This window comes from Euwallacea similis, chromosome 3 (genome assembly GCF_039881205.1).
Source record: "Euwallacea similis isolate ESF13 chromosome 3, ESF131.1, whole genome shotgun sequence".
In the NCBI taxonomy this organism is placed as follows: domain Eukaryota; kingdom Metazoa; phylum Arthropoda; class Insecta; order Coleoptera; family Curculionidae; genus Euwallacea; species Euwallacea similis.
In genome coordinates this window covers 3,649,344-3,672,389 of record NC_089611.1, presented here as the reverse complement: position 1 = coordinate 3,672,389, position 23,046 = coordinate 3,649,344, and the positions used below count along the sequence as shown (strand labels likewise).

The 23,046-nt window shown below is 37.6% G+C and overlaps 1 protein-coding gene across 2 annotated transcripts in view; it reads left to right on the top strand.

The window, feature by feature from the left end:
• The first annotated feature begins 1,076 nt into the window (after positions 1-1,076).
• LOC136420117 (nephrin-like) overlaps positions 1,077-23,046 on the top strand; it is a 132,112-nt gene continuing 110,142 nt past the window's right edge. For both annotated transcript variants that reach the window (XM_066406903.1, XM_066406904.1), the window contains exon 1: positions 1,077-1,434. In XM_066406903.1, coding sequence (XP_066263000.1) covers positions 1,362-1,434 — 73 coding nt within the window. In that variant the 5' untranslated portion in view covers positions 1,077-1,361. The remainder of the gene's footprint in view (positions 1,435-23,046) is intronic.

The window sequence follows — 23,046 nt, the reverse complement described above, 5'->3', positions numbered from 1 at the left end:
CGGAAAGCCCATAGCTTATTAAACCAACTGTCATTTCAAGCATATCTAGTCACTTTTCGTCTTTTTCAGATTTGTTTGCATCTTGCAACTAGTCCATTGAATGCGCAACATTTCCCCCATTTAATCAAGTCTGTCTCTAATCTTTTACGAGATCCCCATGCCGCACATCCTCATTTTGAGTTTGCTATATATTATTTCGTGCCGCGTATCGATTTTTAGTCCTATGAGCTATACCTTTCCAAAAAGCAGGCTATACATTTTTTTATGCCTTTCGCAGCGATCTCATTTTTTAAATGATTCATCCGAAGGTTAGCGCGGTGACGAAGATGTTTGCAATACGGAATAAAATAACAATTGGGATAATCAAACGTTTTTATGTTTCAAAGGCTTATGTGATACATTACTAGCGTAGCTGATTAGTGAAACTGGATGTCGTGTAAATGTTAATTAATGAACGGAAGTGGGTGTCACCAACATTTTTTAAAATTTGATGGAGAAAGTGGATGTGAGGTCAGTTCTTCCCTTAGATGAAGTAGAACAAAGGCTTCGCCCGAGCTCTTTTACGTTAGAGAAAGAAGTCGTTGGATGGTGTTATATTCAAGGTGCGCTCGCGTAAGTAGAAAATTGGGATAAGGTGGGTATTCTGTTCATTAAAGGTATCCTGTTGGCTTGAAAATCTTCACATCTCTTCCATCAATCTCATTTTTGCACATACGCACGTGTAGGCAATATGTGCAAAAACATTTCAAAGCCACATTTCTAGAGCCAACGAGATCCATTAATACCTATAAATAAGTGGATAGCAAATACTGGATGCACCAAAAGTTTAGCATCATCGCTTCACCTCAAACGAATGACAAATCTCCGACTATTTCGCTTTTTAAAGGGGATTGTTAGGAATCGGCGGTAATTATCATTTTCCACCCTTTGTGCCGACATTAATGGCATTCTTGTCGAAGAAGGATCTGCAGGAAGAAAAGTTCAAAAGCGCGCCACGTCCCGGTGCAGGTAGTGGGGCCACCCGCGCCAACGCTGTCGCTTGCCCCCGTTCAAAGCCCGCTCAGTTTCGTGCGAGATTTCGTTTGGCGTTTGTTCGACTCCGGGACCCGGACTCCGGAACTCCGGGCCGAATCGCGAGCGAGTTTTTCTCGTCGGAGTTGCAATTGCCGCGGACCCGCCCACTTTTCCCCGACGTCCAAGTGGCAACAATTACAATCAAATTCTGCTAGAAATAGAAAGTTCTGGTCATATATGCAACTTTGCAAACTTTGCTGAAACTTTCCAGATGTTTGACGGATACAGTGCCTGAGGCAGTGATTGCAGTTTAAAGTGCTCAATGGTGTGATATGTGTGACTGAATCATGGGTGTCAAGATGATTCTGGCATGGGTGTTTCTTGGTACTTTATGCGGACTGTCGGCGGGCTTAAGTCAAGGTTTGTGCAACTTTTTTTTTTCAGGAAAATATACCGTAATGTGATGTGTCATGTAACATTGACGCGTCTTCATTAAGTTGATTGCTGGGATGTCAAAAGGTTAATCTAATCTTGTGGCGCATGATACATGGTTTACAACTACCAATAAATCTCCTTTTCATAAATATAAATGGTCGTAATATAGATATTATCACATACGTTTAATTAAGAGAGAGAAGCGCGGCAATTTAAAAAAAGGGTCCATTTCAGCGTAGAACCGAGTATGTAGATCATTCCTGATCTCCTTAATGCTTAAATAATTTTGAAAAAAAATCCTAAAATTATTTAAATTTGTAGTGCGTATTTGCGAAATAGTTACTAATATTTATGAAGTTGTTCTGAATGAAACTCCGAATGATAAGAATTCTTTTCATGGAAAAGTCATATCCGAGTTTCAGCTTAACAATCCGCGATTTTAATTACCCTCCACTCCTTTTCAAGCTCTTCGTGCACAATTCTTCAACAAGAGTTTCTAGTTTTGAAAGCTCAGGTAGTGCTGAATACACAAATAATGTAACTTTTTGCGGTTTAGGGACGTTATGACACTAATTTTATTTGACTGAATTTGCAATAGCTGAAATCCTGGCGAAAATCCGGTAAACTTTCATAATTATTACACATCAAGACGCTTCCAAATGGATGCTCTACGCATTTCTTCTAAAAACTTTTTATGTCTTTTCAAGACTTCAACTTTCATTACACTCATTTATGCACAATTTAATAATTTTTATAACGCCTTTCCTCAGACGCCTTCCAAATTGCAATTTTGCAGTTTTTCTATTTCATTAAACTATGGTAAAATTGAAGAAGATGATCCAAATGTTTCTCAAGGCGTTTTGAGATTGGAAAAGTATCGATAATGGGTGTAACGCGCATATCGTAGATTTTTAGAACTTCCATGGAGGTGGGTTTATATAGCGCATAACGTATAACACGATGCATAGAAAGTTAAAAAAACATGAACTTCCCATTTTATTATTTATTCTTCTACCTCATTAGTTACACACCAATCTTGCCTTTGAAAATGCTTTGAAGAACTTCTCAGAGCAGAGTGCTTCCAAACCTCGTTATAATCTGAGCACACTTTAATGTTTTTGTATTGCAAATATGTGTCTAGAATAGAGAAAGATATCTATGCAGTTCAAAATACGGGCTCTTGAATATTTTTAAGTTTCTAGTGTGTTTCCATAGCCTTAATCTCGCATTTTGAATAAAGAGAAAAAAGCGAGGAAAAAAGGGTCTTAAGATAGCTCGTCCGAGGGTTTTTCTGGGAGCTTCAAAGCGCGTTTCAAACTGTTCACTTTTTAAAATTGTATCTAAAAATTGTCCACACCAAAAGCGAAGCGAAGAGTCTTGCAACGAATGTGTGCGGCACGAGCTTTATGAATTATGTATGTTGCACTATTTTTTCTATTGAGCAGGATTTTCATATTTATAATAAATAAAAGGCAAAGATTTACTGATTATTGTAATGGTTAGTTGAAGTCATATTTTCAAGTTTGCAGTGGGATAATTTCGTCCTAGAAACTTCTATCGGGATAAGGCTGAAGTTTAATCAAAATGATTTTTTTGGGATTGAAGAAAAAAAGTTTGGTATTCTGAGTATGAATGAACGAAATTTATCGAGAGATTCAAGCATTTATAATTAAGTTTAGACAGTAGATTTCCATTATATTCATTTCTTGTGTATTAAATTCCTTTTGGAGAGTCTAGACTTCCAATCTGTTCATTTTTCCAAGGGTCTTATTTCACATGTGTTAAAAATTTAAGGTGGAAGTTCAAGAGCTAATTTGTCCTCAAAAGGAGTTCTCAAATCGTTTTTCTTTAATATTTTTAACAACTCCCAAGAGAATACCGCCACACTCACGGTTTGAGCCATTAACTCGTTACGTAAACGTTTGGCAACTGCCATAATGTGTGGGGTAAATCTCGGAAAATACAGAGAGCTAACCAAATTCTCGGCTACTTTATTGAACTATGGGGCCAAATATCCGCAGCTACCCTCAGCCGAAGAGTGGTCGAGGGGGTAGTTTCTTCGATGCTAAAGATAGGAGCCACCCACTTTTAACTCCCTCGAGTAAGTCCTATGTAGACGGAAAAGCAGGAAATCCTTTTATAGGGTACACAAATAAGGCAACTCAAGCAAAATTCCGATCACCTCACTCAATAGTGTCCGGGAGGTGAATAAATAATATGCAATAAAGTTGATTAGATATTCCTTATAAAAAAAAAGAAAAACACAGTCAATTGGCTTAGGTTAGATCAGGTTAGAATTAGTAATAAAAAATTAAATCAGTTAATTAGTAATACTACACAGTTTTCCTGCCTCTTACGTATTTAATCGGATTTTGTCGTTTTAGGAGACAATAAAACGGGATTTGTTGTTAGGTCGACGCTTCGCTGTAGTTTAAAAGCTTCTTCGGGACTAAAAAAACAAAGTGCAAAACGACCATCAAACATTATGCAAAGGGGCAATATACACAAATAACAAATTGCATTAAAATTCGCATTAGCGCATTAAGTTGACCTTCTATTGCTTTATGGTGGCTTCTAGTTGCTGGCATAAAACATGCAATATCCGGTAAATAAGCACTAACTTACAGTTCAACACAAGCAAATCCGTAAATGTCCCACTGGATTCGCAATTCTGACACCAATTGTTGCGACTTCGGGGTTCGAATTATTCTAGTAAACTCTCTCTCAACATGAACACTGTTTATTAACTTAACAAATTAACACAACTAGAATGTGCCAAGTAATAGTTCACTAATAAATTACTATTTCGCTAATAAATACTTTTATAACGTTTAATGGCTAAATAATAGCCTCGTCCTTATTGCTTTATAAGCCTCAAACTTATTCACTCTCAACAATGGTCTCCTTGGACATTAAAAGACTTTATAACTAGAAAAGTGTACAATTTTCTTATAAACATTCAAACATTAACATAAACAAACACACCAGAATATGTGACATACATAAAAGGGAGCAATAAATCACTTGTCGAGTACCCACGATAAAACCCTTTTTTATCTCTGTCTTTAACTTATCGAGGCGCCTGATTGTCTTAACAATATGAAAAGTGGTTAATAAGCGAGATAGATGTCAAAGTTTTAAATGTTTTTTCGCTTTTAAAGAACTAAATAAAAAATATATAATTTTGTACAAACTTGTTAAAAACATTCAAATAATTCGTAAATTTCGATTCTTACAAAGATTAAACTTTTATTTACATTTTATTTGAGGCACATGTAAGACACCAGGAACTGAAGAGCGCGCCAAATAATTTAAATGTAAATATTCCGAAATCGGTAGTCAGAGCGTCTCTATAAAGCACATCTTCTTTACATAGAATAGTTGCCAGAGTCAATTTTGTTGCTCAAAATATACAGGATGGAAAAATATCACTTTTTAAAACTAGAAAAAGTATTGTTAATAACGCTCTCTTTGACTTGCATCAAAATTCTCCGGAAATATTGTGCAAAAAATGTATTTTTTCCTTAAATATTTGCTAAAATACCCTGTATTTCAGTTATTGTTAGCTTATGGATATAGTTAGTTAGGTAAACTCTCTCCAAATTCACCAAATCAAATCAGTCACTGACGTACGATTTTTACCAGGGAAAACAAAGGAACCTTAGTAGATATTAATTAACTTCTGAAATCCGCAGAACGAAACAATAGTGCAACACAGCTACCTAGCTCAGTGCTGACAATAGAAATTGAAAGTTCTGGAATTACGAGATAAAAAGCTGTTCTAAAGAGACGGGGGATTGCATTTTGAGGCTTTGTCCTAAGGTGCTAAAAAAATATAACAATTTTACTTGTAAGGTTACTCAAGGCGGTAAGATTTTTAGCTAATTAGGATCACAGAGCGAGAACTGTTCAATTTTACAAGATTAAATCATCAACATTGAAGGAGAAAATTAAACATCCCTTGGACAGGTTTCCAGATAATGAAGCCGTGGTCCAAGGAAATTGCTTACTGATCGCTCACTCGAATCTGCGGCCGATATTATCAAAGGTTATATGTCAGCGATGACTAAGGCGGCAATTGTATTGTCCATCGTATTTATACCGTGTTCAATGGGCGCATTCATGCATGCGCATTAGTGGGAGTGGCTTCGGCGCATATGATGCGTACCATAGCACGAACTTCTAATCTTGGTCGAGGGCCGTAGGGATCTCGTTTGTCCTTCATGTCAGGCTGCGATGGATTATGCGAGTAGTTTTAAAAACGATTGTGACATTGTGTTTTTCCAACATACGGCCGCTCCTATTTATGATTATGTATACGCACGGTAGGCAAGTCCAACATAATTTTTTTCCTTAATTTCGTCTTCGAGAGAGAGTTCCACATGGTGTGTTCAAACAGTTGCCTTTGCCTTGTCTTTGTTTTCTGGTTGCTCAAACATTGATCTTCGAAAGAATCTGTCAAGGGCAGTGAGGTAAAAAAGGGGTGTCTCAATTTTCGACCCTAATTCGCCCTCTCCAAGAAGAGAGCCGAGGCTGTCTTGGGTTGTGTCAAATATCAATTACGGCTGCATAATTGATGGCTGTCTGGTTTACATAAAACTTAAATTACTTTGGGAAAAAGGGCCCTCGCCGCCTTTTGAGCACCTAAAAAACTTTTTCCGTGCATTTTTCGCTTAATCGTCTTTTACCAGTCGTGTGGTTAATTTCGAAATTTAATTTTCTCCTCCAGGAACTTTTTTCGCCGATCATTTAGAAGGAACAAAATCGATTAACCTGCTCCTGGACTAATGATTGGCAGGTAGTCGAGGGAGTGTGATAAATTATTTTTTTACACGGAAGAAGTTTAGTTGTTAATTCTATCAAGCAAAGAGTTTTCCTATTTCGGCGATTGGACAATTTCCAAGTATTGCGAGAGCTTCCTGCTTGTATTCATGGAAGGAGAATTTGTTTCGCTCGGATGGGTATCCCTAGCCAAAGTTTGCCGATCTCATCCCACATCCGGCTTTGCTGTGCAAAATGAAGCCTTTTGTAGAAAATAAAAACTGACGAAATTTTGCCTGGCAATAGTCTGGAAATCTTTCCCGGGCTTTTAAGGTAATGGAAAATTTTTATAAGAGGATCTAAACAAAATTTATTCTGGCATTTACCCTATTTCACCCTATTACGTCAGCCGTAATGCAAAGTTATAAGGAGGTGGGTAGATTAAATTGTCGGCTGTAAAACCGGCAACGGAATTTTTGCTCTGTTGTAATTTTTTCATTACATAAAAAAAGTTTCACTACTCGCTAAATAACATATGGCGCAAAGTATCGAATTCCGGAACTTTATTCGTAATGGCGTAACTAACGATAAAGTTTTGCCCGCAGAAACGAACGATAATAATGAGAGAAAATTGATGTATGTTGTTTTAAAGTTCAAGTAATCCTCGTATAAAATAAACGCAGATCGATAAGTACGGGGGTTAATATTTGATGCGATAAGTGGGGTCGTTTCCAAGTTTCCCAAAGAGAAACACTGGTGGTTATGAAGTTACGGAATTTCCAGCATTTTCCAACAAACTCACAAGAGAATATACAATAGAATTTCTTGAGTGACACATGAAACACGAAGTGGACAAGGGTTGATCATAACTGAAAGCTTTGAATGAACTTTTCAACGACTCATTGAACTTTTATTTGCAAAGTGGTGGAAGTTCCAAATAGATAATGGGACTTGAAAGGCGTGAAACAAATGAGCTTTAAATAGCCAATAATTAATATTTGGTTGAAATATTTAAAAAGCCATAACGAGGATTTAAAGTTTTTAAGTGGGCTTATCAGTTTGAATTTACGGATATGTGGGCATCGATTTCGTTTTACCAATTTGCAGGCCCTCTAGGCAGAGTCATGATTCGAAACGTGCAAAAAGTTTCCCTTAATAGCGTACATCTCGAGACCGATTACAACGACAGAAAACAAACTCACTTAAGTATACAAGAGTACAAGCGTATTCATAAATCGACTTATGAATATGCAATATTCTCACCATGGCCACTTTTCAGCATAAATCAAAACGATTTCACGGCTAAAGCTTGTTCGAAATACACAAAATACAGGATTTGCTTGTTGATTCCATCGGCAGCAATTTAATTTCCTGTCTAATTAATTGGAGGGATGCATCCCCCCTTAATTATTTAATTGCCGATCACGCCCACTTACGCATAAATATGAATGGCGGTCGTGTCACAACAGCAGTGCGTGTTTGCCGGAAGACTTAATTGAGGTGAAGACTGTGTGTAAAAATATGTAGTAAACCTCGTGTTTGTTTGGATAATTTATTAGGGTGAATGTGTTGACTAATGATTAAAAGTTTTGAGAAGAGACCAAATGAGTCCCCGAGGGACATATCGTAAGGATCGGCGAGTAGCAACTACCTACTCCATTTGCCTTTTGCTAGTCGATTCCGCGCTCTTCTCGTCTATTGTGTTTTTAGAACATCTACTGTCTTTTTGTGTCATTTCGGTCCTGTCGTACTTCTTTTTGCCCTTCGTGCAATCGAAAGGGCCTTCGTGATGGCTTCGCGCCTCCCCATGCTCAATTTGTGTCTTTTCAAGTTCCGGGGCAACGCCACTCTTCCTGCTTCCAATCACTTAGTCCATGCCCTTCTGGTCCCGTATCGTGTTGTTACCAATCCTGATGTATGCATCTGACAGGAATTTTTGCTTTTTCCTTCGGCAATGGAAATTGTTCCTGCATGTTGGCGTTTTCCCCTGAGATGATTATCTTTGCGTTGTGGCATCCATACGTGTAAGGCCGTCCTTGGTCCCTTCGTCTTTTCGTCTCGACCTTCTATGGCCTTTCTTGTCGTATTTGCCCCAAGGGCTGATTTCTGATAGTGCAATAGGTCGTTCCTTCGGCACGCCCGCGTCCAGGCACTCCCCGGTTTTACCCATTGTACATCTATCCCTTTGCCTTCCGCGTCTGTTACCTCTCTCTCCCTCCTCCGGGATTGGTTACCCGGACTCGGGGGAGAAGGCATCCAGAGGTCACGACGTGGATAGGTCTTTCACCCCCAAGTAAAGATCCACTAACAAAACAATAATTTATTGAAGTCCTCGTCGATTTTTCGCATTTTATGTTCAGTAGATCGTGTTGATGTTCAGTAGTTTTTCCATTTCCGAGGGCAATTCGAGGTGCTGAAAAACGCATGAGTAAAGATTTATCGATTTTAAAAAAATTACACCAGAGTAACTGTGTAGTTGTTGAAACTGATGTGTTGCGATGAGCTAACCTGAAGAACTCGAGAAAATAAATGATATCCTTATCGTGATTTGTCCTGAAAATCCTTCAAAGGAGGAAGTGTTCTTGGAGTTTTCTTGCAACAAACTATCCTTTGTTTACCAAATTTCCATGTAATCAGCCCGAACAAACAAACTTTGAAAATCCTCGAACTTAAATTGTATATAAGTTTAATCTCTCCTTTTTAACAAAAGCGTCTCGAATCTAATTTAAAATATCAGATCTGAAACCGCTTACACTGAATACTATAACGCAATTTGCTTCATCTCAAGCTGGAAATAAATTACGCAAGTATCTCCATTTAAAAGTTTCCATTCGCATCGGGTGAATCGTCATGGAAAGCTGGGAGAACGTCTCCATCGCCATGGACCCGTTTTACTCCAGGTAATTAGTATGCATGAGACAGGATAAGGTTAAAGAGGGGTGAAATTCTGTTGTACTGCCTGATGCATAAAATAAAAAGTTATAGGACTACGATTCTTTTCTTCGTTAAATGAAACCGGGCCAACGTTAATGTGGACTTGCTTAAAAGATAAATAACTAAGTCTGAGATAACACGAGAAATCCATAAAGCTGCAGTTTGCCTGCTTTCATGACGTTTTAGTGTACGCTTTACTGAAGCATAGCAGGGGCCGTTAAGAACCATCTTTAGAGACATAACCGAGTCAATAAAAACGAGGGACTCTCAAAGGAGTTGGAGCTTTGGGAAGTTGAACAGATTTTCCTTGCAAGTTGCCAGAATGTAAAGTAGGTTAGTGTTGATTTGTACGTTTTGCAGCAAAAACTTGCAGGGAAGGAAAGAACCCTATATCAAAAAGAAGACACTTTGCACGCCCACATCTGGTCCCATCGAGATGGGGTTTCCGTTCCTGCGTCACTCATAATTTCGATTGGACACCTGACACCATGTTTTATGTATGTTTACAGGAGCATAATAGATTACTTGATTGGATTATGACCCTTATATCTTTTCTGGCCGAAATAAATCACGCACCGTTATGATAGATTTATGTTGTGGCCGAAAGACATCGATCCGGGTCGGACGTCAATATTTCAACTTGCCTCGAGTAGATAGTGTATGAAAAAATACCCTACTCAAAAGCCCCGTCCTGGAAAGGGGTAAATTAAAATTAGAATTCAGTCTTTTAGGCAAGAAAATGTTTATTTTCCATTTGCCAAAAGGGACAAACAGCTTCCGAATAACATGTCGACGCTTCGTCCAGACGGTTTTAAAGCTTCTTTATGAAAGTTCCTCTCGGAAGGAAACTTACAAAAAGAGATCTCAGACGTTCCTTAAGCAGATAAAGGAGGTTACAATCCACTCAAACATAACCCTTTACTCGTAATGGAATTTGTCGGAACGATTAGTGTGTTTTTCGCCTCTGACCTAAATAGAATCCGTCTGGATTTTAGTTTCAAAACTCGCTTCAAAAGGAGATGGAAATGACTATTTGCCCATTGCCCCTAATCTTGGATTAAATTTAAAGAGGAGCATAATATCGAATGTAATTTCAGTAGTAATAAATCACATGAAACGCTATATTTTCCTGTCGGCAGTGCATTACTGATGATGTCCGGTAAGCTTCAATTTGTCCAGGAAAATCGAAGATGTTTTCAGAACGAAGTTTTGCGCTATGAAACAAAGTCATAAGTACGCGATAGGTTTCAATTCGAGACCATTTCTCAGGGTTGGGTTAGGACGTTATTGATGATGTAATTTTTATAATGGAAGATATCCCGAATGAAACGAGGGAGAAATTTATTATTTTGTTGCTTAGTTTAGAATGAATAAGAACGTTGTGTTGGGAGGCTTGTCCGGAAATGGGGGTGCTTAATTTTGGACGTGAAAACTCTACTCTCACATTGTCGATCTGTAGCCAAAGATTTGCAACTAGAAATTGCCAATTATTACACAATTGCAGACCAGATAATTGGATTTGGAGATCTTTGAATTCTGGTTCAATGTGCTCAAAACTTTTCCAGAAACATTCTGGATGTTCCGTTGCATTGCAGACTGATAAAATTGTGTCTCCTCAACTCGCTTTCAGTGAGTTTTTTTAAGTTCTTTTCCCACTTTAATTATGTATGCCCTGAAGAAGTTGCCTATTATATCCTTCGTTAAGCGCATGCGTAAGCATTAAAATGCATTAGTCTTGCACTCGTTCTGTAAGCATTGATTGGTTAAAAGGGCGTTCAGTAATCCGCCACTTCTTTCGGAACGGAAAAAATCCAATTTGTTATAGGATTCTAGAAAGTTCGAGACAATTCTCGAGTCTGGATGCAAATCGAATATTCTTGAATTCTCTGGAGGTAGTCAGAGCTTAACATAGCTGTGGCGAAGCGAGTGAGTTTATCAGTATGCAAGTTGAAAGACGTGTGTTAAGTGCATCTCTATTGGGGACTATTCTGACTTTTCGCTTTGCCATTGCTGCTGATTTTTTTTTAAGAAAATAATGGTGGCAATTTGAACCTTTTAACCTTTCTTCTATGGATAGTGGCAACTAGCACAATACCACTTAAACCGTTATTGGCAATGGGCATTAGAGCTCAATGTCCACTTTTAAACAGGCAGCTCGCTAAACTGGCACGGAATAAAAGAAAAATTCCGGGGAATGGCAGTTATTGCGTTCAAAAGCTTTGTTTCCACCGAAACTGGCAAATAACGGGACATGTTTTCTAAACAGGGAATTGATTTTTATTGGAAAATGGTTACCAAAGTTGATATACGCGCGAGCCCCTGTTTCAGCGAAATAAGTTCCCTCTTTAAAAGCATTTCTCCTTTTTCGACCAAATCGAATTCCCCAGTATTATATTCAACGTTCTCATTTTGCATACATGCATTTTGAAAGTCTCCGAGGATTTTATTATTGTACAGTCGAGCATCGACTGAGAAAAGGGCACAAAATACATTTCTGCCTCTAACAAGTAGAGCATAGAGCAGCGAGAGCTGATACACTTATAAGTATAAAGTATCAGCATTTGATTTATGATTCTGGCTTTACGGTTAACACATTTTCCAAACTGCTCCGTGGAAAATTGGAACCGTTTTTAAATTAACTGTTCAACTTCGGCTTGCAAGGAAAATTTATTGGCCCAAGATAAAATTGGATATTCTAATGCAGGGGCGAAAATTTAAAATTCCGAAATGATATTCCCAGTTTTAATGGGCGATCTCGTGGACCACAGGCCCATTTTTTGGCAATAAACGTACCGTCCACGCAATCATCTGGCTTTAGGTGCATTTATGGAACGTTTATTAACGGAAGATCAATATTTCTCATAAATAATATGGCGTGACTACCAAAAATTAACAGCCCATTTTCCTGGAAACACAAAAATTCATTAGAGCTGAGTACATAAAGAAAAAAGCAGGCACATACCGGAAATGAGAAACCATCTATTATGCCACGAAGGTAACTGTTTTGTTTCGAAAACCTGCAAATCCGTATTAGCCTCAATTTGAAAAACATGTCATTAATGGAAGAAAAAAAAATTATGGCTAAAGGCATTTCTCGACAAGTAGACAGTTGCAGCTTGACTAGAGTCAAAATATAGAAATCAAGTTAAGGATTGCTAGAAAAGTCAAGTATAAGTATTTATTTGTCAATTAATTTTATTTTTAAGAATTTCATAAAACTACCAAACAAGTTGATTTAATAAACCTGTTGAGACAAGCCATCCGCTCATTGCAGCTGCTCATCATGTGCGTGATCGACTGGAACACCACGAAGACCGGTTTCAGTCTTTTATCTCTCATCAGATAGATTTATCTCTATTCAATAGTACAGAAGAAGAAAAATGGCTGAAAATTACATCCATCTATCCATTTCTCGAAATTCAATAGTTTTATGACCCCTTTTATTTGAAAATTTCAACATAAAAGGTGGCCACCATATTTATTTGATTCTAAATTTGAATATTTAGGAAAGTGAACGTTTTTTCCTTCGATAGTATTGAACTCATCATTACAGTAATCTCGGTGCAGTTTGTGTGTTCCCGCATTTTTACTGGAATCAGCGGCCTTCGTGTGCTTCCGGAGGTTTTCGCGCCTTCTCGGTAAATGTCGGTACTACTCGACGATTTGACTGAATTGAGCGGGCTTAGACTTATTTCACAGAGCAGAAAGTTGACCAGAAATAAGACTTTAAACCTTGTTTGTAAAAGACGCAATAATGCAACAAGAAAACTAACCTGAAGTAACCTAGTAATGGTTATGGACTTTTCTCGAGTCGGAGCAAAAGTTTGCAATATATCACCGCAAACTATGTCAGACTTTCATCATTACCTACCGCACCAAGTTTCAGCCATCAACATCAGCCTGGTAATACAAGGATCAATAAGTTGTTTAACCCGTCGTTAAACTATTTAAATTAAAAATCCACAAAGTCCTTAATTAAAAATGTCATCATGATGCTAGTTAATTCGACCCCCTGGAGACGAGTTCCTATTTAATAACCATCAATTGATGACTAACAAAGTTTGTTAATAAGCAAGGTAAGGCCGGCATTAGAGGTTAATTGGTTTATTATCGCTTGTCTGCAGCTTAATATTTTTTAATGGGACATTGATCTTAGATTTAATGGGACAAAAAATCGTAATTCGGTTTTACGTGGAACCCCTTGTAGCCGGTGTTTTACAATTCATTTGCCAGCGTTAATGGCAGGTAACGTGCGCCGGGAGAACAAGTTTCTTTAAGGTTTTATGCAAAGAATTTGTTAATGAATACAAATGGGGTTTTAATTAGACGGTTGAAATTATTTCCTGCTGGAAACTTGGGTTTTGCGTCAGCTTGGTGCTGCTGTAAAACGCATGAAGAGAGTACCGGTGGTGTGGTTTATTAAACCGTGTAATTGACTGGTTTATCGCCGTGAAAATTAGCTTAGTCGGTGCTTTTTCACGGGGACATGATTTTTCCAATAAGGTTGGCGTCGTCGTACATTTACTAATTTATTTTAAGTTTGGAACTCTCACCAAGTTCCAACGGTGATATACTGAGAAATGAAGAAATGTGTATGATCAATTTGTCTACGGTTCAAAAATATACAAGATGTTCCTGTAAAACATGGACAAATTTCTGTTACAATTTTATCACGTGAATATAGAACGATTTAATTCTGTTTACGTACAATGTGCCCCCGGATAGGCAAACGAGAAACGGCGCTTCTGTAAAAGCAAAATTTTTTGCGATTCAGTCCTCTTGGAAAAAGCTCGTGTTCAGCTGATATGACCTCAAAAATATCATGCTATCGATCTTAAGATATCTCCAATATAATGCTTCTACTTTTCCATAAAATGGGATTTTTCTCCCAATTCTGGACTATTACCATCAATATCCCCATCTTTGAATATATCCACTGAGTTAAAAATCGATGCCAGATGTTAAGAATTCGAGCTATGAACTCACTAATATGTAACGATATTTATTATTCAATTTGTTTCCCACTTTTCCAAGAGCTCGGGTTTCATCTGGTCGTTTTGGAAAATTTCCAACTTTCCTATTTCTAGATATCTAGTCACACTTTCGAGCTGCTAAAAACCCAAGAGTATGATGACATTAATCTATCGATATTTCGATTTAAATATTTTATTTTTTTCATTCATAATTTGGAACTTTTCTTCTACTTTTGGACTATCATCAACGCTCTTGTTTTTGAAGCTGACGCACTGAGTTGGAGTCCGAAAATAATCCTATTTGTTCAAAATGATAATAAGATTATGTTCGATGATAAATTAAGTTTAATCATTTTGTTGTTGTGCGTTTAACAATTTAATAATAAATAGTGCTGAACAATAAATAAAGTAAAAATGTTTTTTAACTATTAGAATTGACGCTCTTTAATTAATGAAATATTTTCCTAATGTTTTCGCGATGCTTCCTACATTCCCACGGCTAAGGAAGCTGATGCATCTTCGTCAAATTTTAATTCGTCCTAGTAATGACACCTCCGTAACCTCAACAATAATTATTTTAGAATTACCACAAGATTACCGTCTTTCTTCACATAAACTTCTTAATTAGATTCGTGATTTCTGCCCTCCTGACGGTAATCTGCAAAGTTCCATTAAAAAAATGACCTTTTGAAGCCGCAGATCATCAAATAAATTCCGAACGTTAGGGTTAGCCCAACAGTTGTCCCACGTAACCACAATTTATGTTCGGACTTAATTTATTGCGGCAAAAAAACTTTCTCTAGGACAGTTTACAGAAGTTCCTCAAGCCATTAGGGCCACTTCCCGTCCGGGGAAAGTTTGTCTTTTTTATTCGCCAAGTGATGTCTTTCCAGATCGGCCTTTAACTCGCTTAGCCGTGTCCGACATCGAAAATCCTTAGCCATCATGAGGTCCTTTTGAGACCTTCCAGGACGGTTTTCGAAGTGAATTGTTTATATTATGGACGCCCCCGGTGTTGTCTTTGGGGGATTATTTTTGTTTCCGGCCCGGTTTGATGACTATAAAGCGAAGGAAGTCATGGTTTCGAAGATAGAAAAGTTTACTTTTCAAAGAAACTTTTTTGAAATGGATTTTTGCTCGGGGCTGCTCGTATTTCTATTGGTCCATTTCGATTGAATCGACAGGACTGGAGATGACGATATTAGCAAATTTCTTTTTGTTGCACTTTTAAACGACGGAAATAAATATTTGTCAGGGTGCATGTTGTGTGTTGTAGGATTAAATTACCGAACTGCGTGGGAAAGGAAAAGATGTCAAAAAGTAAATGGGTTTGTTCAAGCGTTCGGGGTGGTTAAATAAAATTGGAGCTTTGAGGAAAAAGTTTTCTTACGAAAGACATCAATGTGAGACCCATAGGTTGTCCGGAAATTGCTGTACTAGACTTCAGGGTTTCATGTGTCATTTAATAAATCTCCCGAATGAAAAAGTCTAATGGTTTTAAGTCTGGACTTCGCGGGGGGTCATTGATCTTAGTCAATTTATAAAGTTGAGAAAAAACAAGAAACTTTTGTGTAAAGCAAGTTTGAACGCTGAATTACTCTAGTTTCGTATCTTTTATCACCTATTTGCACCATCGTGTGTGGGCCATTCTGTATAGCATCTGCAAGGACGTTTATGACTTTCAAATAATTTTCAAGCCGAATCTTTTTTCAACTTCTTTACCTAAATTTTAATCAAACTAAACGGGGGTATAAATATAATAAAAAATATGGGTGCCTTTGCGACAAATCAATTCGATTTTAAGTTGCTAAAGTAGCCGAATTTCTCGGCGGAAATTATGTGATTCGTTCTACGCCACTCTACAGCAGGAATAAGAAATAAACACATTGAAGGGTGTAGCAAATTAGGTGTTCCCCGATGGAATTGAGGTTTATATGAAAATTTTACGGCTTAATTTGGTTATTCTATACCCGGCGTCATCTATACGACGTGTTTTACGTGAAATTGATAGATAGCGTCGAACTGTCGGTTGCACTTCGGTCCCACTTTAGTGGCGGATAAAGTGGAAGCGTTTCGGGGTCGAATTTGATGAAATGACACTACGGCAATAAAAAGGCCTTAAAATTTAAACAAAACCGAACCATCAGAGTTTAATTTGCTTGCGAAAAACCGCAGTAACGACCGAAAAGCCGTTAATTTTATGGCTCATATTTAACGGGTAGAAAATTAAAACATGTCAGAGGCAGCCCCGCAGGGGCGGACAGTTTGAAATATATATTCGGGGATATGAAATTGACGCGTGCGAGGCAACTAAGACGTTAAAATGGCAATTTAAGCCCAAGAAAGCAAACGTAGACCGCGAATGATAAATCGATCTAAGTTTGTTAGCAGGCGGTAATGCCTAATGGAAACCACGTGATTACGTCGACGTCACTTGGCATCGGCAACGAAATACGTATTGTTGGGTGTTGCGAGCCTGCGGCTCCTTAATTACTCTCCTCCTCTCCTGGAAGTTCACGAGAAGTTTACTTAGATGGAGGAGTATCGACCAAAGTTTTTTGGCCACCCCAGGCAGTCACGTGACCTAACGGCGCCAGCTCAAACTTGATAAATAATGCGAGAAAAAAAGCTAAAAAGCTAATAATTTGCGTCGCAGTAACCCATGCGAGGTTGTCACAGGTGGCTCACGCAACCTAATATAGACGTTAAAGTAACCATTTAACCCAAGGAGGTAAATACAAGCAGCGAATAATAAATTGCCTTAAGTTTGTTGGGTGTTGAAGCCACCGCAACCACATGGAGAAATTCATTTAGTGGTATGAGAAATTAGGGAATGATGTACCGTTTCGCGAAGACGCTATTGAGGTGATCCGAGAGTTATTGGGATTTAAGAACATTAGCTAAAATTGTTCTGTTTTTTATGCTTCAGAGTAAATTGGGTTGATGTCGGGTTCAAATAATTGAATTGGAGTGATAAGAGCATCCCAAGATGCGATTTGATGCAATTTCACAAAATTGCAAAAAGTTAACGGGGAGGATCTAAGGAGATTAAGAATTGTCTCCTTCATGTCTGTTAGCACTGAAGGGGGTAACGCTGAAGACCTTGCTTTAACTTTAGAAAATTTATTTCCGATATTAAAACGGGAGTTTCCTGATATTTTTCATCGTTGTAAAAGGGCCCTCTAAATGAAGAATACATATTCAAATATTAGAATACTAATCTTTTTGTTCTGGTTATTCTCCGGATTACTAGGAAGGTTTTCACAGGATTCAATTGACTAAACTAAAAAAAGGGATCTATTGTGTCCCGCCTGAAAATAATAGAATAGAGATACAGTAACGTTTCTGTATTGAAAATGGACCCCATAAATCAATCTTAAAGAGGAGTTCACTGACCACAAAAAATGCAAAGTTTTACTGGGAGAGCTAAAGCACTAGGAGTACACTACGCCTCATGCAATTTGGCAATAGAACACGTTATAAGACATTATTCCAAGCATATTCATTGGAGAGGTCTGTAAATCAATATAATTTGTCCAGAGAACTGCAAGGCACCTCCGAAGATTCGTGTCAATTATTCTCAATATCTGTTCAGTTGCCAGTTCATTTGTTAACTCTTAGTCAGGTGAGAGTGTCTTTCTTTTCGTCATCGTCAGTTGTTTTAATTATTTTGCTTCTCTAACAGGGAGAACGAATAGCTGTGCGAAAAGAGGCAAAAAGGAGAGTTAAATTTCAGTACAAAATCGTGGAGAATAGAAAATTAATTCTGAAGTTCCATTTCATTTTCCAGCTAATAAATAATTGATTCTCAAATGATCAAGGTCTAAGAACTGTTGAAAATTGGAAGATCTCTCAAACAACGGCCTTTCGCATCGCTGGCACCATGATATTTAAGCTTTGTTTCATTATACTAATAGAGACAATCTGATATTCTCCTTGAGGTATTAGACGCGCATTGGTCTGAAAGCTGATGCATTTGAATCCAATTAAAAACATCCATCTCTCCAGTCCCAGTACTGAGACTGGCCTGTTGTAATTTCCAGTGTTCCACGACTGTATATTCCAGATATAATCCCCCAAAGCAGCAAGTTCGGCCAAACTAAAATCCCTGAACGTCATCGACTCCGGCCCGGAACACAAAGGAGGAAGGAAACTAGGAAGTCGAGGAAGGCGCATTCGTCCCTGATTTATACGATTATCTTCTACACTCACACCTTCAGGCGATCTATTCACATATTCGCAGAGTATTAAAATTATTCTGGCAAATTAACCCTCGGCAAAGTTTTGCGAATGAATCCGAGTTAGGGCTTAATTCACTTAGTCGCCAGTGGGATAAAGATCCGCCGCGGGGAACGTTTCGAATTTTACGAGAGTGCATTAAATATTTCAGATATTCATTTCGCAATTTGCTCTAATTATAAAGATGTGCGCTGATTAAAATGTCAACTTTGAAGGTTTTGTGGGTAAGCATTAGTGTACCTTTCGTTTAAAGAAACACCCTGTATTTTATTAGACTTTCGGTTTCTCCTCTCTCGGAAGGTCCTATAGCAGTCCCCAAGAGTTTTTTTAGATACTGCAGGGGACTTTAGCACAGACTCAAAGCTTCGTGCTAAAGTCACCAATGGCAACAGTAGTCATTCTTTCCGGGTATACAACTAAGCATACTAATCAAAATCGCGGGAAAAAAGTTGCCCATATCTCAGAAACTAAAAGAGATGCCGTTCAGTTTACGTAGAATTATGGGGCTCATAGAAATGCTTATTTTCATCTATTTCCTTAAAATATTGGCGCAAGTTGAAGTGACAAATAGTGGATAACCACTCCCCCAGTGGTCGTTTCCAAGGAAAGTTTTAAAGCCTTGAATGCGAAAGAAGGGTTCTTCTGGTTGCTTAAGCTGGTCGCAGATGTTGAAAATTGATTATTCCCTGGTAATAATTATTAACGAAACAGGCAGACATAAACTCTTAATGTCACCGGAGCCATATGGTGCTCATGCCTTATTTTTATCTCCAAATCAAAGAACACCCAACGATGTTCAACATTAAAATGGTATTCGTGTTGGAAATCAGACGGAAAGATAACAAAAACCCGCTTCATTCTCGCATTGATCACTTGTACAAGCTCAATTTCAATTACATGTATGCAAATTTATACGAAGATAACACATAAGTCGAGGAAAGGGGCAACATATTAGAATCCAATTAACCTTTCCAATCGTGACACATCTACCCGTGTATGTTTCACATGAAAATCTTGAATGCTTCATTAGTTCACTCATCGCTACCTACTGAAAAACACTTACCTATTTTTTCCCATCGTTTATTGCCTTTTAAAAATAATTGGACCCTAACAAGAATGCCGAATTAAGCAATAATTATACATCTACCAAATTTCAACACCTCAATTATGTATAATAGATTATCGTGCTAGACAGATTTGTAAGAGTTTTGTTGTTGAAGAATGTCCGATAATTGCTGCAGAAGATTTATCTTTAAGAGGCTTAAACAACCGTATTTTTATTACACACGTAACCAGCCATCTTCATCAATTGTAAACCGTTAGATATGCAGCTACCAAAGGAGTTTTATTGCTGCCTTATCTTAATCCTTTCTCTAGAAAGCTCTTTATTAAATCCTCGTTGTAGGAGCAGAGATCAAATTACGGAGTTGCTCTGAAGTTTCCATAAAATATCATATATCCCAATAAAAGTAGTCGTCTCATTTTTCAAGCTGCAACCCACCTTGGGTTCCCCGGAGGGCTTAAAAGAAACGCCGAAGCAGATAGTTCCCCTTAATCGTCAGGGGACCTCTCCCGGATTCTTGTCTTCATATATTTGCATCTTACATATCAGCAGCTCTAAGGAGAGGATATTAAAAACGGAAGTTTATTGGGTGGAAGACAGGGAGGTATTTCTGAGGTTGGTTTGAAACGGTTATTTAACCAAAATTTATCTAAGCATGAAGTGTGAAAATCATCAAAGGAATGTTATAATTTATCTCCTCAAATTTCTCAAAGCAAGCAGGTCCAAGGCTTACAGAAACGGAAATATACAAGGGAAAGTTCAAATTAGAAGGAGGGGTAGAATGATAGTGATACTTATTGTGGTTAAAAGGGTAAACGTCTGGATAGCGATACCAAAAGGTTTTACCGCGAATTTTAATAAAAAACGGTGTGGATAATTTATTTATAATTTATAATTTGGATTCTACGAAGACCCTGGATTGAACTGAATCCTAAAAAGCTATTTAAACGGCAATCTAATTATGTCTATAAAGCTAAAGGCATCTTTAAAACCTTGTTTAGCGGAACTTGAAAGATATATCGCATCCTAATTATGTCGGCTTATAGATAGTTCATTAAGGGCTACTATAGATTAATGTATTGACAACTTTACCTGGAAGATAATTTCCATGGAAACCACGAAGCTAATCAATACTTCGTCTTTACTTAAAAGGTTCTATAGACATTATCATCTTCGTAAACTTGCCAGAGCTTTAATTTATTGGCCTTTAGAGAATTAATTTGAAGCCGATTCGTTTAAGAACAGTTTAAGATATCGGGACTATAATGTGGAAATACACGACAACAAAAAATACGTACCTGTATCCTATTGGAAATGTTCATTTTAAAGTAATATTCGTTCAAGTCGAATGGTGTAAGATCTACAGTGTGGAACGGCCAAATGGAATAAATTTGATATCTGCTTATTCTGATATATGTATGCGAAAAAAGTACCGCGTCAATTTTAGATTCTGAAATTACATCCTGCAACGTAAAAATTTCATCCCCAAATTCAACCCCCTTTGGATGACAGTTGCGACTCCAAAATTTTTACATTTAAAGGAGGGTTTTTGTGACATCTTAATTGAGAGGTTTTTTCACTCTGTATTCAAAATTGCGATGGTTTTAAACTTTTTTGCAAAGAATAGCAGGACAAAATAAATTGATGTATTTGATAAAATACTCTGAAACAAGCAGAAAACTTAATAACTAATACCATTTCCTTATGGATAATGTAATAAAATAACAAAACAAATCAATCTCAATGAATTATGAGATGTTCAAGATGCCTCAAAAAGCCTCGAACCTCGTAGCAGTATCGTAAATAAACATGTCTTCTAACGTTAATCAATATCTGAGGCGTAACCGATCTAGCCGCAAGCATTATTCTTCTTCCTAAGTCAGCTAAATAGCATGGTTCAGTTTTGTACACTATGTTCTTCACATATCCTCATAGGAAGAAGTCTAATGGAGTAAAATCAAGTGATTGTGCTGGCCATTCTAGCAATCCTCGCCTCTCTATTTATCGATTTGGAAATGTTAAGTCGAGGTACATTGAGTTTAATGCGTTTTGTTATTTTATTGCATTACCAATAATGAAATGGTATTAATTATTACGTTACAGACTGCCCCAAGAGAATATATCGATTACAGTTACTAGGAATATTCCGTTATAATGATCCCATATAAGCAGATAGCACTACTTTGCGGTCACCCCAATCAACATTTTCTTCGAAGAAGTCAGCTAAAAGTGAGTGGAGAAAATTGGGTAATAGGGCTGTCCCCAATTTTATGGACTATTTTCGTTGCGGTAATTGAAATTTCAGTTGTGGTTGGTGATGGCAATTTTTCCCTCAGTGTACTAATCTGCGGTGAACCATGATTGAGGAAATTAAATATAATTGGATTCGAACTGGAGGGTAAATTGTATGCAGTCTGACAATAAGCCATATTGAGATGAGAAAAGAGGAAAAACACATGCCCTTTGTTTCTAAGATCTGGAGGATCAGTTTTGAATTCGTGAAACCACAGAATCCTGCTATGAGTTTGATGATTTTTTTGTAAAAGTTTCGACATTCCCTACGGTTCATCTGAGTTGGTCTGTTGATGGGAGATATATTATTGGTAGTTTCTTAATTATTTCAAGGAAGTGCTCGCTAGTGAAAAAATCTAAGTTCAATGCGCCTTCAAGGTAGATTGAGGAGTACTCTTTTTATAAATATCCTGATCAGAATCATGACAATACCAGAAATGCGAGAAACAAATAAAGCTTTCTACGCGATAAAACCTGAAGACCATTTTTCTGATTAGAATTTATTTTTAAACGATTGTCAACAAAACGGAACCTATCCACCTCTGGAACTGAAAACATTATTCTTTCTCGCCCTAGTTTTACAAATAATATCGTTTTCCACCTTTCTTTAGAATTCCATCGTATGTTCTAAATCTATATTTCATGTTATGGCGTGGAACATAAATGTAATATCAGCGGCTCGGCGAAAGAATGTGACAGTTGAGACGAAGGCATGACTTCGTCCCCTTTAAACGTGAACAGCACCGCGAATTCTATATTTTTTCTTCTGCATCAGTCAGCGACACTACACGTTGTAGAATAATATAAAACGGAGGCGCATTTAAATTCGTTTAGCATAATCAATGGGATGGGAACCAGAAGAAATTCATATCTATGTAGGTATCGTCGACTCTTTTGTGTCGCTGAAGTGGGCGCACAAAGGGCACGTTAACGGCCTTACCTACATAAATCCTTAGGCGAGAGCTGTCACCGATTTTCTCTTTAAAAAGAAATCGGCTCTTTATTGGTTTTGTCGGGATTCCATTTTAAAATATATGATCCGACACATACACGCACTAAACTTATTTAAACAGCTTCTCCCAACTAAAACCCTCAGCCATAATACGTCACATAGTTCAGGAGAATTAAGCAGGATATGTTAGCAGGAGTCGTTATACGGTTTAACCGTATTATGTATGTGTGTAATTACTAAACCCCCGTTCTAAAAGTTGGGACAATAACTCGGCAGCTGGTTTAGGGGACGTCATAACATCCTTCAAATTAGCGTTAGGCTGTAACGACTTGTGGTGTTTCCCTGGAACAATAGCCTAGTTATGTTGTGAAGTTCTCATCCAG